The sequence below is a fragment of the Psammomys obesus genome, unplaced genomic scaffold (genome assembly GCF_907164565.1).
Source record: "Psammomys obesus unplaced genomic scaffold, mPsaObe1.curated_primary_1811, whole genome shotgun sequence".
Classification (NCBI taxonomy): domain Eukaryota; kingdom Metazoa; phylum Chordata; class Mammalia; order Rodentia; family Muridae; genus Psammomys; species Psammomys obesus.
Window position 1 is genome coordinate 5,372,335 of NW_026591598.1, and position 16,653 is coordinate 5,388,987.

The 16,653-nt window shown below is 38.7% G+C and overlaps 1 protein-coding gene across 1 annotated transcript in view; it reads right to left on the reverse strand.

The window, feature by feature from the left end:
• Positions 1-16,653, reverse strand: part of Ago3 (argonaute RISC catalytic component 3) — an 87,661-nt gene that overhangs the window by 14,736 nt on the left and 56,272 nt on the right. The window contains exons 7-12 of the mRNA XM_055611338.1: positions 13,775-13,862; positions 13,504-13,651; positions 12,048-12,167; positions 9,384-9,506; positions 8,724-8,857; positions 6,860-7,044 (exon numbers count right to left, since the gene is read on the reverse strand). Coding sequence (XP_055467313.1) covers positions 6,860-7,044; positions 8,724-8,857; positions 9,384-9,506; positions 12,048-12,167; positions 13,504-13,651; positions 13,775-13,862 — 798 coding nt within the window. The remainder of the gene's footprint in view (positions 1-6,859; positions 7,045-8,723; positions 8,858-9,383; positions 9,507-12,047; positions 12,168-13,503; positions 13,652-13,774; positions 13,863-16,653) is intronic.

Here is a 16,653-nt window from a genome sequence, read left to right on the forward strand (position 1 = left end):
CTCCCCAGTTTCTATGTAACTTTTTATATTTAAAAGTACATGGAAAATATTCTAAAATTAAAACCAAGAACATATTATACATCTATTCTGCAACTTGTCATTTTCATTTAATACAGTATGGTCATCAGCCTCAACTTACAGGTTATTTTTATTATTCATAATAACAGTAGTTGCTATTCTCAAATGCCATAATGTATATGCTGATATATTTGTAGGTGGTGTCTTGGTCAGTGTTCATAAAGAGATACCATGACCACAGCAACTCTATAAAGAGAAAAGCATTTAATTGGGGCTTGCTTATAGTTTCTACATCCAGATCCAAGTAGGCAGTAGAAAGAGAGAGACACTGGGCCTGGCTTGAGCTTTTGAAACCTCAAAGCTCACTCCCAGTGACATACTTCCTCCAATGAGGCCACCCCTCCTAATTCTTCTCAAGTAGTACCACTCCCTGATGATTAAACATTCAAATAGATGAGCCTATGGGTGGAGGAAGTATTCTTATTCAAACCACAAAATTCTACTCCCTGGTACCCGTAGGCTTATAGACATATCATAATTTTTAAAAATGCATTCATTCCAACTTAAAAAGTCCCCATAATCTATACCAGTTTTAACACTATTTAAAAGTCCAAAGTTCAAAGTCTCTTTTGAAACTCATGGCAATCTCTTAACTGTAATCACATATAAAATCAAAATCAAAAGCAAATCACATACTTCCAATATACAACGGCACAGAACATACATTACCATTCCAAAATAGAGGAAAAGAAGCATAGTGAGGAAATACTGAGTCAAAGCAAGACTAAAAACAGCTGGGCAAACTCCAAACTCTGTATCTCCATGTCTGATGTTAAAGTGCTCTTCAGATCTCTGAGTTCTTTCAACTTTGTTGACTACAATATACTCCTCTCTCTCTTGGGCTGGTTCCACTCTCTGTTAGTATCTCTCCTTTTCAGGTATCCCATGACTGCCATTTCTATTATCTTGGGGTCGCCAACACAATCCAGGCTTCACCTTCACAGCTTAGTGAAATGACTTCTCTGAGCCTCCATGCAGGGACACCTCTGACACATGCCTGGCTTCAGCAGCTTTTCTTAGCTGCACATAGGAAATTTCATAGCCCCTTTCTTATATCCTTGACTCTAAAGTCAGAACCAGAACCATGTTGTTTAAGCTGTCAAGTTTTGCTGCTTGCTTGGGCTGAACTTGGCCCCCACATTCAAATACATTTTTATCAACTTTTCTGGTTTTGGTGGCTTTCTTCGCTGTTTAATATTTTCTTTAATTCCTTTTCACAAGTTAAAGGCTTAGCTAGCTGGGGTCTTGCCCTAAGGTCACCATTCCCTTTATTGATTGATTGAGACAGGTTTTCTCTGTGTAATCCTGGCTGTCCTGGAACTCACTCTATAGAACAGACTAGCCTCAAATTCAGAGATCCACCTGGCTCTGCCTCCCAAGTGCTGGCATTAAAGGCATGCACAACCATGGCTGGCTGCAGATCTTTGTTATTTCAAACAATGCTATGAATTAACCTTTATCTTTTTGTTTCATCTTCAAAGTACATCTCTATAAGTAAAGTCCAGGATTCAGAAGGAGATTGTGGTGTGTGTGTGTCAGTATACAGATACTGACAAACTGTATTCCCCAAAGGTTCATTTGTTCAACAACAAAAAATTCAAAAAGCACTATATTTATTAATTTGGGGTGTATGTGTGCGTGAGTGCCACATGCAGATGTGGCAGTCAGAGGACAACTTGCAGGAGCCAGTTTTTACTTCCACCATGTGAGTTCCTAAGATCAAACTCAGGCCATTAGGCTTGGTGGTAATACCTTTACCCACTGAGCCATCTTGCCATCCCTCAACAAAAATTTAAATGAACAGCTAATACCTAATGCTAGCATTATGAAAAGCACAGTAAGCTGGGTGCAGCAGGACATGCCTGTAATCTCAGCACCCGGGGAGACAGAGGCAGGCGGATCTCTGTGAGTTCGAAGCTAGCCTGATCTACAAAGTGAGTCCAGGACAGCCAAGGCTACACCCAGTAGCCTTGAATGAAACCCAGTCTCAAAAAAAAAAGCAAGCAAGCACGATATATGAGTCAACAGACACTGTTCCTGTCTGCATACTGTCTACTTAATAAAACTTATTGAATAATACAAATGTGAAAGCAATATTAAAGAGAGTTATAAGGTTCTACATAAGACAATAAGAAAGAATTTAATTTTTAATTTTTGTCAGGTAGGTCAGATAAAACTTTTGTTAAAATCCAAGTAAATAATTTGCATTATGGAAAGTAGAGTGTGAAAAGCAACACAAGTAGACTGAAGTACTCGCTTTGGCAGCACATATACTAAAGAATAAATAAATGAATAAATTGGAACAAGTAGAAGAAAGAAAACGAAGGGTCCCTGTGGAATCTGAAAAATTAAAGGAAATTACAATGAAAGCAACACTAGAAAAGTGTTTCAAACTGGGGTAGAGAGGTCATATTGAAGCAGAACTTAGGACTTCTGCTGCTTTTGGCCATGTGCTTTTGGTCACAGACATCTGAATTATTCAACAACCAGAAAGCTACATTCTGCCCAGAGGCTCTAGATACATATAACAAAATCATCAAACTTGTACTAGTGACATTTCCATTCTGTTTTTACATTCTTTCCTATTGATTTAGAAGTAAGCAAGATACCTTTCAATATGCAAATAAGCAGTAGTATATTCATATGAGAAAATATTAATTCAAGAAATAAATGAACCTCTCAGTTCCCTGAGAAAAAGTGGAGAGACTTTAAATGTATGCTGCTAAGTGCAAGAAGCCTGTTAGAAAGACCACATAGCCATGCCAGTTGTTGTGGTGGCTCAGGCTTTTAATCCCAGCACTCGGGAGGCAGACGCAGGCAGATCTCTGAATTTGAGGCCAGCATGGTCTACACAGTGAGTTCCAGGACAGCCAGGGCTACAAAGGGGAAACCTTGTCTCAAAAAGACAAGACAAAACAAAACAAAACAAAAACAAAAAAAGAAAGATTACATATAAAATAATTTCACTTTTGACTATCTAGAAAAAGCAAAAGTACAGTGATAGTAAATAAATCAGTGACTTATTGATTGAAGGGAGAGGGAGGATGAACAGAGGAATCTGAGAACAGTGGAACTATTCTGAATGGTGCTGTAATAAGAGATACATATTTGCCAGGTCTATGCTGTTTCACATGAACCTGAGCTTTATTTTAAACTGTGGGAAATGTATTAATAATACGAATAATTAATTTTGTTAACAGTATGGATGTTGTTGGTTCAGTAAATGGAGCACAGTAAGGAGAAAAGTTAGTCTTTGAGTAGAAAAACTATGCAAAGGGCAGATGACATAGGGGGACTCCCTTGACTGGCTGCTTAATTATTCTGTAAATCTAAAGCTGTTCTAAGAAAATGAATTTATTGATTTAATTTGTGCATGTGTTTACATGTTCATGTGTGTGCAGGTGTATGTGTACATGCGTGAGAAGGCCACAGCTCAACCTTGAGTGTCATTCCTCAAGGAGCTGTCTACTTTGTTTTTAGTGGAAGCAGTGAAGAGATGAACGTAATGCAGGCAAAAACCAAACCAAAACAAAACAACCAAAAAACCCCAAAACAACAACCAACCAGTTGAGGCTATGAAAATACTTTGCTTCCAACTAAAGTATGTAAAAGTGCATATTTATTCAAATTTTTATCAAGAATAGGTATTATCATTGCTTATGAAAATTAACTTACTCTAGTTAAAATTTCAATGATTAGCAATACTGAGTAGGTTTTCTTTCAGTACTGAAGACTGAACCCAGGGTCATATGCATGCTAGACTAGTTAGTGTTTTACCACAGAGCTATATCCAGAAGATAAATTAATTTCTTTGAATAGGTACTGTTGTGGTTTATCTTCTAGTAATGCTGCTGTTAATCCTCAGCAGCTGTATCACCAAATCACCACACAGAGACTGGGTTTTTAGTTAACCTAGACAACAATGCTGGGCAATATTTACTCCCTCCTAAACCTCCAAGCCCTCAGTTTCCTAACATTTAGATTTCCCACATTAAACTTGCTTTTTGTGAAATCTTATGTCTGGTTCATGCTCCAAGTCCTCCAAGCTCTCTCCTCCAGCTCTGCTCTCCTCGCTCTCTTCTCGCCCCTTCTCCTCCCACTCCTTTCCTGCTCTCTAGCTCCTCCCCTCTTTCCTGTCCTCTGGCTCCTCCCATTGCACAACATTGTATCTAGTTGCTTTATTTTGTCCTGTTCACACAAGAGTTGAGACAGGATGCTTAGAATGAGTATCACAATGCAATATCCAGATTGAAACCAGAGAGTTGCGGGTGGGGAAATCAGCATTTGAATTAACAAGGGTAAGCTGTATACATTTTAAAAGAACATTATACCAACAAGGTACTTTAAATTTGAAATACTGAACCGACTAAGACCACATGTTTAGGAGCTCAGTTAGTAAACTGCTTGCCAAACATTCAAGAGGCTGTGGCTTTGATCCCCATAAATCCGTCACATAAATCCGTGAGTATGATGGTGTGCCCCTCCTCTAATCCCAGCACTCAGGAGGTGAAAGCAGTATGATCAGAAGCTGCAGGTCAGCTTCATCTACACGGGGAGTTCAAGGCCAGCCTGGGCTAGACACCTTGTCTTTTAAAAAGCTCATATGTTAATTAATTAAAACAAAATTAAGGACTAGAAAAAATTTCCTTTGTTGAACCAATATGCTCAATTTTTTTCTAATGATAAACTGTTCCTGTTTGCTGTGCTCTGTTGATTTTAATTTTACTATATTAGTGATATACAAAAGCTTTATTTTTATGTGGTCAAATATAACAATTTTTCTTTGTTATTTATTCTACCTTTCTTTTTTTTCCTTTTGTAATGGAAGGAACACTTGCCAAACACTTGCCTACTGAGCTTTAGGACCTTTCTGTTGTTTCTTTTTCTTTCTATTTTTAAAATTCATTTTTATTTTATATCTGTGAGTTGTTTTGGCAACAGGGATATGTTTGTATCACATGTGTGCCTAAAGCTCATGGAGACCAGAAGAGGGCATTAGATCCCCTGGAGCTGGAATAGGGACAATTGTTAGCTCCCATATGGGTGCTAGGAATTGGAACTGGTTCCTCTTGGTCTCTCTCTGGGGTATGTGCAGGTGTTCATACATATATGCATGTGTGTGCATATGTGCATTTGAATGTAGAAGTCAGAAGTTGATACAAGTTGTCTTCTCCAATCACTCATCACTTTGTTTTATGAGACAGGGTTGCTCACCAAACGTGGAGCTCACCATGAGCTAGACTGGCTGGCCAGCAAGTCTAGATCTCCCAATACTGTAGCACTGGCTTTTTTTATATGAGTTCTTGGGGATCAAAATCAGGTCCTCACACTTGTATAGCAAGCACTTTACACTAATTGAGCTATTTCCCTAGCCTCACTTCTGTCATGTGATCAAATAATTTTGATCAAATAATTTTACTACATTCAATCATTTGCAAGTTATGATTTCCTCAGTTTTTCCATGAATCAAATGATACTTATTTTATTAATCTCACAAAATTTAATTTGTATGCCATCATATAGGGGTAGGTACTATAGTATCACACTTCCACAGGTAAAGAAAGTGAAGCTTACTACATTAGGTAATTGAGCCACCTACACAGGCAGTACAACCTGAAATGCCTGAACACTGAGCAACACAGTCTAACTCCAGAATCTGTGCTTTAAACCTACGACTTCCTCCTGCTACTCAAGCTATCCCAATGCCATTTTGTTAAACAATTCCTTCCTTTACTACTGCTTGTGGTGTCTCTTTTAGATATAGAATTAATTTCTCAGAGTCTCCTTTAAAAAAACAAACAACAGCATATACACCGGCATGCTAGAAGAGGGAACTGATGGTTGTGAGCTACCATGTGGTTGCTGAGAATTAAACTCAGGACCTCTGGAAGAGCAGCCAGTGCCTTAACCTCTGAGCCATCTTTCCAGCCCCAGAGTTGTCTCCTCCTCCTCTTCCTTCTTAACATTTAGCTTGTAGGCTTTTCTTTAAAGTAATAATAATATGTGAGTTTGTCTTTGTTGTTGTTGATGTTTTGGGTTTTTGAGACAGGATTTCTCTGTGTAGTACTGGCTGTCCTGAAACTCACTCTATAGACCAGTCTGGCCTCAAACTCAGAAATTTGCCTGTCTTTGCCTCCTGGGATTAAAGACATGTGCCACCGCCAGCTAATATGTGGTTTTAAATAACATCGTATAAATGTGTCGTAGCCCTAACACACACCTTTAATTCAAGAGCTTTTTGTAAACAGGATTAAATAAAGTTAGCCTTAGGTCAAGAGTTTGAGCAAGCAACCCGATTGACAGGAAGTGAACAAGGGAAAAAAAAAAAACATACAGAGTGAGAGGAAGTCTGGAGGAAGGATAGAGAGAAGCACAGGAAGTAGAAAGGAGGGACTTTGAGTTAAACGATATTTAAAGACACTGTGGAGAAGGAGGAAGGGCTTTTTCCTTCTGGGACGCGAGCTGAGTATAAAGCTCAGCTGGGTGCTTTCTCTGCCTCTCTAAGCTCATAGGCTTTCACCCTTGCATGTGGCTCCTGAGTCTTTATTAGTAAAATCAAACGATTGGGATTTACTTCTTTAAAACAACAAATGTATTTAGTATTTGTAAGTTTTTGGTTATCTAATTATAAAGATAATATTAAACACGGGAAGAATAAAATGTAGCATTTCTGTCGTCGCCGCAGGGCTGGAGAGCAAACCCAGGTCTGTGTATATTAGGCCAGTGCTCTGGCAATGAGCTAAACTCTCACCCCGAAAACACAGTTTTAAACCATCCTCACCATAGACTGGTGTCTTCCCCGGCAGGATGACGATAATGAGCTGCAGTCCCGAGTAGGTGTTCTTTAGATGCCGGAACATGGGCTCCACACTGTCTGCCCCCTGTGCATACTTGCAGAAACATGGCTGGCCCTGGATGGGCATCCCTGCATCCTTGGAGATCTTCCGCAGCTGGTCCGTGAAACCTCTAAAGAAGGTAAAACCAGTACATAGAAAACCTTTGTCTAGACAAAATGTACAAAGAATTTTATCTTGTGTGTGTGTAGTACTGAGGATTAAACCCACGTCTGTGTATGTTTAAACCATATGTGTATGTTTAGCAAGTACTCTACACTGAGCCATATATCTCTAGCTCCAAGCTACCAAACAGTAACGAAGAATTTAAGAACAAAATGGAAGCTGGACATGGTGGCACCCACCTTTAATCCAAGCGCTCGGGAGGCAGAGGCAGGCAGACTTCTGAGTTTGAGGTCAGCCTGGTTTACAAAGTAAGCTCCAGGACAGCTAAGGCTACACAGAGAAAGCCTATCTGGAAAAAAGAAAGAAAGAGAGTAATGGAGAGGAAGCAAAGATTTTTGTGCTTGCTCCATATAGAAAAGCTCACCACATCGCCCTGTTGAAGGCAGCGGAGGGTGCCAGTAACCTCGAGCAATCTCCCTTCCTCCTCTGGGGGTATGATCAGAGTCCCCAGTGGGCTGTGGGAATGGCCTAGTTTGTAAAAGATTTGCAGTGTATGTCTGTATTGTCAGCACTGAGGAGGTGGAAACTGGAGGATCCCTGGGGCTTGCTGGCCAACCAATTTAATTAAATCAATGAATTTCAGATTCAGTAAGATACCCCGTCTCAAAAAAAAAAAAAAAAAAAAAAGGTAGAAGGTGATTGAGGAAGACTCCTAAAATCAACTTCTGGCTTCAACATATATGTACATGTCTGCACACAAACATGTACACATACATACATACATATTCACACATACAAGATCCCTGATGGATGTTTAAATTGTAGGTGGTACTAGATCCTATAATTTAATGTCTTTTGATCTTAACCAATGGCTATAATTTTTGAAGTCCCAGGTATAACAAATAAATTTACATAATTTTTTCTTTATAATTCCTTTTTTTTCTTTCTCTTTGTTTTTCATCTCATCTCATTTATTTATTTATTTATTTTTTAAATTTTTTTTTTTTGGGGACAGGATTTCTCTGTAGCCCTGGCTATCCTGGAACTCACTCTATAGACCAGGGTGGCCTTGAACTCAGAGATCTGCCTGCCTCTGCCTCCCAGTGCTGGGATTAAAGGTATGTACCACAACACCAGGCTTTATAATTTCAGAATAAAATATTCATTCTTAATGTACATATTTGGAACTTCAGCATGAAACATTTTCTTTCCTTATCAAGTTGACAACCTTTGCCTTTTCACTCACTTTTCAGTGAGTTCAAGGCCAGTGAGAGACTGGGGTCAAACAGGAAGTGGATAATGCCCGATAACTGACATCTTAGGCTGATGTCAGTCTGGCCTCTACATGAACAAACAGCACATCTACACACACTTGCAATGTGTGGGCGCACATGGACATGCAGACCAATTTCCTCTTATGTAACCGGAATAATAGGTGATCCCAGCTGGACGGGAGAAATAGTTTTGAAGGTTCACTGGTTAATAAATTCCATATAGCGGCGACATTTGTTGGACTATGAGATGAATAATTTAAAATTGGAGTGCAGTTCTGGGGTACAGTTCAGTGATACAGCCTATCGGAGGTACAAGGTCCCAGGTTCACCCCTAGTGAACCAAAAAAAAAAAAAAAAAAAATTAAATCCCAAACACAAAAGGTCCCCAAACCAAACCAATGGAACACCTTACTTCAGTATTTCTTCTCTGCACTGCCTCTGTGTGGCAAAACAAGCTATAGCCCACATTTTGATTTCAACTCCCGTGTGGAACTGTTTTCCTCGCATGTCCCACACTCCATGGCTTGGGGTTGCTACGGTCCGGTTCTGTAAGAGAAATAACATGGCAGGAAAACAAAAAGTTTCACAGACAATGCATTTCAAGTGAGCTCAAGCAAGCATTTCAAAATTTTCAACTTATACATCCTTAGTACTCTCTGTGGAGCTGACTGTTCTAAATCACTATTATTTATACTTCTAAAACCAAAAAGTACAGTAAGAGGCCAGCAAGAGGGTTCAGCAGGCAAGGGCACTTGCCCCCAAGTCTGATGGCCTGAGTTTGATACCCTACCCCACACAAGAACTCCTACGGTGGAAGGAGAGAACCCAACTCCCTTAAATTACCCCTTGACTTCCACATGGGCACTGAGGCACACGTGTATCCCCTCAATAAATGAACACGTATGTGTAAAAAATTATGCTAGGTTCAACCAAAGAAATTCACCTTGAAACCAACAGAACACTCAATGTACTGTTGACACAATGAAATAATAAGTTCAAGACTTAGAGTAGCATTTCCTCCATCCTTAGCAAGTTATGCATGCATGAGCAGAGCATTACTGATAGGCTTTACCCGTCCTCCATACTGCAGCATCGGTGCTGGAAGTACACGTCCAGTTACGTGGGCCATTTCATCCCGCACTTTAAACTGAAACTCCTGAACAAATGGATCTGTTTCATAATTTGCACTTCTTACCTAACAACAGAAAAGATCTGTCAGTATCCTCAGACTTTCCCTGAACCTCTTACTATGCTTGCTAGAACTGCCTCTTTTTCTTTCATTATGCCAACCATATGTTGTGTAAAAGTATAATCAACCGTGTCCTGACTCTAAGGCATAGCATGTTATCTTGAAGATTGTGAGTCAAGGACTGTAGGAAGTCTATGGATACCTTGGTAATTTATTAAAAACTTAAATGTAGATATTAGGTTGAATTATATACTTCAACATCTGTGACCCATGAAAATGATGATTTTAAATAATTAAGCAATTTCAGGAGAGAGAAATATTTATCTAAAATGGAATATGAACTGCTGATTGGACAGGTAGAGCTTAATTAGTAAAAATAAAAACAAAAAGCTCTCTGAATATAAAAAAATCTAGGAATACTAAAATTTGTTTTATATAAAGTCTGACAGTAAATAGTAAAGACATTTTTTCTCGCTACCTGCTTTATAACTTACATTTTTAATTTACATAAATTTACTTCAATATTTTCAGATATATTAATGCATATATATTTATTAGAAATAATAAAATTAGATAAAAAGCTAGCATCAGTTATAGATTATAAATGTTACATAACATATCCATACATAGAGTCAAAGAAAGACTACAAGGCTGTTCAGTGTTATATCTTACCCTGAGGTATGCTATTAGCTATTTTTTAAAACATACTTACTTGTTCTCAAGGTGACAGTTTAGGAAAAGAAAGGCAGTGTCAAATCTGAGTAAGAAGTCTGTTAACAAACTATATAACCCAAATACTTAAACATAACCTTCTAACAATATGTAGAAAAAGCCACTTTCTAAACTAGGCAGTAATGACTCTCCTCCAAGTCTATCAGTCACTTTTGGTGTCTGCTAGTCTCTCTACAATAAGGTTAAAAATACTTATGAAGATTTACTACATGACATGCTTGGTAATAAGTGCCTCATCATGTTTTTCACAACTGCCTTATGATATACATAGATTTTTGTTTGGTTGGTTTTTGTTTTTTGAGGCAGGGTTTGTCTGTGTGGCCCTTGCTTCTCAAACTCAGATCCACAAACTAGAATTATCTGAAAGGAAGGCATCTCAGTTGCCTCTATAAGAACAGGCTAAGGACATTTCCTTAATTAGTGATTGATGGGGGAGCACCTAGCCCATTGTGGATGGTTCCATCCCTGGGCTGGTGGTCCTGGGTTCTACAAGAAAGCAGGTAGAGCATGCCCTGGGGAGCAAGCCAGTAAGCAGCACCCCTCCATGGCCTCCACATCAGCTCCTGCCTCCAGGTTCCTGGCCTGCTCGAGTTCCTGTCCTGATGTCCTCTGATGAGGAGCAATGAGGTAGAAGTATACGCCAAGTCTAAGTCCTCAAGCTGCTTTATCACAGTGCTTTATCACAGCAACAGGCACTCTGACTGAGACACAAACATTGAGACACATCTCATTTAATCAAATCTTAGAAAAAAATAAAATTTAAAACTTGTATTTTTCCATTCTGTAACAATGTGACATAGTTCAGGAAGTTCCTCTAGCCATGGTAGATCAACAGAATGGCTCCACCTTCCTGGAATACCGATTGAGGGTCTAGAGCAGCAGTTTCTTTGCCAGGAGCCTTGTAAAATCTACTATGTGTTTTCACTGGGCACAACATCATGTTTTGAAGTATATGTACATTGTAGAGTAGCAATGTGAATTTTATTAAGTGGTACTAGCAACCTGTCCCTCCTCTACCACAAGACAGAGGGAGCCATGCATTACTGAAACTAGTTTGTTGAAAATGGTTCTTTGTAGTCTAGGTTGAGTTAGCCTTCAACTCATGGTAATCCTCCTACCTCAGTCTGCCAAGTGTTGGGATAACAGGTATGACTCAGAAGGCCCAGCTGTTTGTTTGTTTAGAGATAAGGTTGTCTATGTAGCTCAAAAAGGGCCAGAGTTTAAGATGATCCCCCTACCCCAGCCTCCTGAGAGCTGGGATTATAGGCATGAGATATGCAGTTGTCAGCCTGCCACTAGTAGCTAAGAAATTCTACACTGACTATCAAAATTTTTATATTTCTCATGAGAATATTTGATGGTTTCCTTTCCTCTTCTTTTAGGGGAGGTTCAGTTAATTATATTAAAACATTAGTTCTGATGAATCTGTTCCCTAGATTTAATTGGCCTAGAGTTAAATTAGAAGAACCAAACCCTTTTCATATAATTTACTATTGTTTGCCCTCTCCCATACCACTGGATTATTCCATAATATCTCTCTCTTTTTCTTTTCTTCTTGAGACAAGGTCTCAATGTATAGTTCTAGTTGTCCTGGAATGTTCTATGTAGACCACTCTTGCCACAATCTCTCGGAGATCTGCCTTCTTCTGCCTCCTAAGTGCTGGGATTAAAGGCATGCGCCACCACACTTGGCTCCAAGATCTTTAATTCTGACAGTTCATGAAGTGGTAATGTGGCATCAGCTGGTGAGGACATGGTTTTTGAGTAGCTCACCCTAGTGAACTGTAGATCCCATTTCTAGAATTATGTACTAACCAATCTGCTAATCTCCTCTTGTCTATCTGGTGCAGATCTTGCTGTTGCCTTAATCATGGTAGAAGTCTGATTGTCTGTTAGTTTCTTGATACACCGTTGCCCAGCCACAATGTTACAGACCTAGAAGTAGAACAATTTATAGAATGTACATATTTTTGTTAGATCTCACTCACTTAATGACAATGTTAAATATAATTTTAAAATCTAGTTTATTAAATCAATTCTTTTTACTAGTATGTTAAAGAAAAGATGTAGAGAACAAAAGTACACATGATCACATAATTATAGTTAGGGAAAAGGAATACAAGATAAAAACACTGAAAGACAAATAAAGAAACATGCTAACAATGATAGAATTATGGGTAAATGTTTTTCATACTGTGTTGGCTAGCTTTATGTCAGTGTGACACCAGCTATAGTCACCGTAGGGGAGGGAACCTTAATAAAGAAAATGCCTCCATAAGATCAGGCTGTAGGGCATTTTCTTAATTAGTGATCAATGGGGGAGGGCCCAGCCCATTGTAGGTGGTACCTTTCCTATGACTGTGGTCCTAGGTTCTATAAGAAAACCATGGGGAGCAGGCCAGTAAGCAGCACCCCTCTATGGCCTCTGTATCAGCTCCTGCCTCTAGGTTCCTGGCTTGTTTGAATTCCTGTCCTGACTTCTTTTGACAATGGACAGTGAGGTAGAAATGTAAGCCAAATAAATCCTTTCCTCCTCAAGTTGCTAATGGTCATGGTGTTTTATCACAGCAATAGGCACTCCAACTGAGACACATACTACCTTTTTAAGTGAAATATAGAAAAAAACTGAGAATTTAAAAAAATGTTCAAATTCCAAAAGAAATGTGACTCAGATAAATCATAGGTCATAAAAGACCCTAAAAGAATGATGAACAGGCAAGGAGATGGCTCTTTGGGTAAAGCACTTACTGTATAAAGACCTGAGCTCAGATCTGTAGCACTAATGTAAAAAACTAGGTGTGGTGGTGTATACCTGTAACTCCAATGCCAGGGGAAGAGGAATGGAAAAGGAGGGTAGAGAAATAGGTCTAGCTAAAGCAATAAGTTCCTGATTCAATGAGAGACTTTGTCTAGAAAAACAGATGGATAGCAATATGGGAAGACTCTTACCTATTTATTTATTTATTTGTTTATTTTTGGTTTTTCAAGACAGGGTTTCCCTGTGTAGTCTTGGCTGTCCTGGACTCACTTTGTTGACCAGGCTGGCCTCGATCTCACAGAGATCTGCCTGCCTCCGCCTCCCTAAGGGCTGGGATTACAGGCGTGCAGCATCATGCCGGGCCTATGAAAGACTCTTGAGTCATCCTCTGGCCTACACAAACATGCATGTGCAGCATGTGCCTGCACACACACACCACACGAAAGCACATTCACATGAACACACACAGAGAAAGATGAATAGAAGCTGATCATAAGCAGTGTAAGACATTACTTCTAGTGGCAGGTATGTGTGCTTCTGCTCCTGCCCCACTTGCAGACAGGGAAGGTGTGGGTACTTGAGCTGAAGAGTGTACTTTTCTCTGAAGTACTGAGCTACAGTTCTCTCCACAGTCTGGCCATTTTCTAACTGTAAAGGAAAGCTGGAAAAAAGAAGAGCTGACATGAACAACTCTTATCCCATTAAGAGCTGGTGAACGACCCAATCCCTTACTTAGAGTAAGCTGCCCCACTTCACTGCTGTGGTAAACTGCAGCTTTTCTTACGTTTGGTGGCTGGCCGGCCTTCTTGTTACATTACAAACTCGGTATTTCCGTCTCATTGCTCCACAGTGAGTCACTTCAACCTTCAGACCTGTTCCCAACAAGAAAAATGAAAGTTACAGAAATTCCACAAAAGTACTTACCCAGTCTGTTCACTACTATAAAACCTCAACACTCTGAGCAGGCAGAAAAATCTGTGATACAAGCAATGTGATATTAGGAAGTTTTACATGACATTACTAATAATTGTTACAATAAAGACAGACTTAATACCAAATATTTTTCTTAGTCTATCAAGCTCTATTTATTAAAAAAGAAAATCCTATAATTTGCTAAGCCCAAATATCAGGGACAAAATTCTCCACTAGAAAAAAAGCATTTACAGTAAACTCAGATATTTGCAAACTCAGAAATGAGAGCATAAGTATTTAAAGAGCCCCTTTTCACGTAGTAACTGACGATCAGAGCTTCATAAAGTCCAGGAAAGAAGCCCTTCTACAATTCATGAAGGTAGTGCACACACAAAAAAATCTGGTCCTTTTGTCAGAACTAGAGTAACAATCTTATTAAGTAATTTTCTTAATTTATTAATATACTCTCAAAAATAGTGATTACTAAAATGGAACCTGAATAACTTTAAAAAATATTTATTTGTGTGTGCATTCATACACACATGAATGTAGAGATAGGAGGACAATTTGCAGGAATTGGCTCTTTTCTTCCACAGTGTGGGTTCTTGGGATCAAGGTTGCCAAGCTTGGTGGCATGTGAATTTGCCCTTTGAGCCATCTTGTCATACTTCAAAATAATTCTTTTGAGACAGGGTCTCTCTATGTAGCCCTGGCTGGAACTTGTTATATAGTCCAGGCTGGCCTTTAACTCACAAAGACCCACCTGTCTTTGCCTCCTGAGTGCTGGGATTAAAGGTGTGCGCCACCACCCTTGGGTTCCTCCAAATAATTCTTAAAGCAGGTGATCTCTACCTTCTTATGGAGTTATTGACCCCTTTGAGAATCAGATGAAAGCAATAAACTCTCAGAAAAAATGCACAATATAATGTAGCAAATAATTTTAAATTTCTAGATCACTGTAGTCCATTTATGACTTCAGTAATTCAAGGATTCCAGGCTAACTCTAGAAAGCAGAGAAATGGTTTTAAATCCTCAGCTGAAGAAAAAAAAAAAAAAACCTTTTTGAGGTACTCAACGCTTGTGCATACCAGGCTTGTGTCCTACACTGAACTATATCCTCCACACTTTTCATTTTGTTATAAGACAGGGTCTTGATGAGTTGTTCAATCTAGCCTTGAATGTATTTTCCTCCCTTAGTTTTCTGAGACCTGGGATTATGGGGTGTGCCTCCATGCCTGGCATATCAGCTGATAGTGTTCAGTGTCTTGGGTTTCTTTTGGGGGGTGGAGGGAAGGACAGGGTCTCTCTATGTAGTCCTGACTGCCCTGGGACTTGCTTGATATATAGACCAGGCTGCCCTTGAACTCACAAAGATCCTCCTGCCTCTGCCTTCCTAGTGCAGACCTGCACCACCATGCCAAGCAGGAATTTTTATAAGTAGTGCTGGGAAACATAATTTCCTGAGATGATGTTTTATGCTTGTGTTAATATGGCAATCATTAGAAGCATGTCACTGAGTATATGAAATGTAGCTAATGTGCCTGATAAACTGAAAGTTTAAATTAAATTAAATTAAATTAAATTAAATTAAATTAAATAGTTATACAAACTCCTGGCTGCCATATTGGCCAATTTAGTAATTCAGGTGTTAATTATACTTTAAATAATTTCACTTTTGTATTTATAATTCTTATAGTGCAGTAATTTTCATCTGCCCATCTGATTTTGCCCACCCTTCATCCTGGGACATTGGGTAATGTCCTTGGAGAAACTGTGTGTGTGTGTGTGTGTGTGTGTGTGTGTGTTGCTGTGAGCAAATAATCCAGGGCCTTGGCATACATTAGGCAAGTGCTCCACCACTAAGCTACATTCCCAGCTCCCAAGAAGACTTCTGTGACTGTTACAACTAGGTGATAATCACTGGTAACTAGTGAGTGGAGGCTGGATATTTCCAAATATTCTACAATGTACAGAATTGCACCTCCACGCTCAGCAAAGAATTACCCAGTACAAAATGTCAAGAGAAACCCTACCACAGTGTAATTTTTCATATCATATCATATCATATCATATCATATCATATCATATCATATATCATATCATGTCATATTAATTTGGTTTTTAAAGATGGGGTTTCTCTATGTGGCCTTGGCTGTCCTGGACTTGCTTTGTAGACCAGGCTGTCCTTGAACTCACAGAGATCCGCCTTCTCTGCTTCCCTGAGTGCTAGGATTTTAGGCATGTGCCACTGCACCCAGCTTCTTACCTAATTATTAACTATAGTACCAAACCATAAAGTTCACTCTTAGAAAATGATATTTTCTTTTGACATATCAGCACAAGTTAGGATAGTAAATTTTTTTTAATATTCTTAATAAAAATTAAATCATTGAGAAGCAATTTTTCATTGTAATTATATTTCTAAAATTAAATTTCAAATATTTATTGTGTCATTATATTATAAAGAGGCCAGGAAATACAACTGAAGTCTTAAAGGAGGGAAACACTAATAATATGAAGTAAGGAACATAAAAATATTATGTTTAGGAAAAAAAACCAAAATAAAATAAGTTTCTGTTGTTTGAACCATTTAGTTATTTATTTTTAAGAATATGATTAAAATATAGTTTTTAAAATATAAATAAGGTTCTACATGCTTATAAAACGAGTATTTACTAAAAGCAAATTAGCACATCTATCTATCATCTATCTATCTATCTATCTATCTATCTATCTATCTATCTATCTATC